We start from the raw sequence: 660 nt of genomic DNA, 5'->3' as shown, positions 1-660 counted from the left end.
GTGCTGTTCTCTGTGGGGATGAGGGGGAGGTTGGAGAAGGGCTGGAGGTCTGTGGAGTGCCTGGAGCTCCTCCAGCTCCACGGTCAGGATGTGGTGACCCCACTCTGGGCTTGGCAGAGGCTCCGGAGAGGAACACAGGGGTGAGGAGGGGAAAGGGGAGGGAGGAGAGGAGAAGGCAAGGGAAGGGGAGCTCACCCTCGCCGAGGGAATAGACCTTAAACCCCGACATTTTCTTGGACAGGACGGACTTTGGCAGGTTGAGGAGGGCAGGGTTGTAGACCGGGAAGTCGTGGTAGTAGTTCTCGAGGATCCACACGGCTGCTCGCTGGATGCTGCAGGGACACAGGGGCACAGGGCAGGGAGGGACAGTCAGGGCCGTGCCAGGGTGGGGGGCACACACAGAGGGAAGGATGAGGAGGGAGGGAGGTACAGGAAGGGTGTCCAGAGAAGCTGTGGCTGCTCCATCCCTGGGAGTGTTCAAGGCGATGTTGGATGGGGCTTGCAACAACCTGGGCTAGTGGGAGGTGTCCCTGTCCATAGCAGGAGGTGGAACTTGGTGGTTTTCAAGGTCCTTCCCACTCAAACCATTCCATAATTCAATGATTCTATCAATTCACAGACTCATAAAGGTCAGGAAAGACCTCCGAGGTCACAGAGTCC

General features: G+C 58.6%; 1 protein-coding gene across 1 annotated transcript in view; it reads right to left on the bottom strand.

The window, feature by feature from the left end:
* Nucleotides 1–332, bottom strand: part of LOC103804797 (vang-like protein 2-A) — a gene marked incomplete at its 5' end in the record, with an annotated part of 1,727 nt that extends 1,395 nt beyond the window's left edge. Inside the window, 2 exons of the mRNA XM_009077430.1 lie at nucleotides 1–8; nucleotides 196–332. The exon at nucleotides 1–8 is cut by the window's left edge and continues 113 nt beyond it. Coding sequence (XP_009075678.1) covers nucleotides 1–8; nucleotides 196–332 — 145 coding nt within the window. The remainder of the gene's footprint in view (nucleotides 9–195) is intronic.
* Between the last annotated feature and the right edge of the window lie 328 nt (nucleotides 333–660).

This window comes from Acanthisitta chloris, unplaced genomic scaffold, assembly GCF_000695815.1.
Source record: "Acanthisitta chloris isolate BGI_N310 unplaced genomic scaffold, ASM69581v1 scaffold21970, whole genome shotgun sequence".
Lineage (NCBI taxonomy): Eukaryota > Metazoa > Chordata > Aves > Passeriformes > Acanthisittidae > Acanthisitta > Acanthisitta chloris.
The sequence above is the reverse complement of the archived record's forward strand: the minus strand, read 5'-3'. Positions and strand labels throughout refer to the sequence as shown.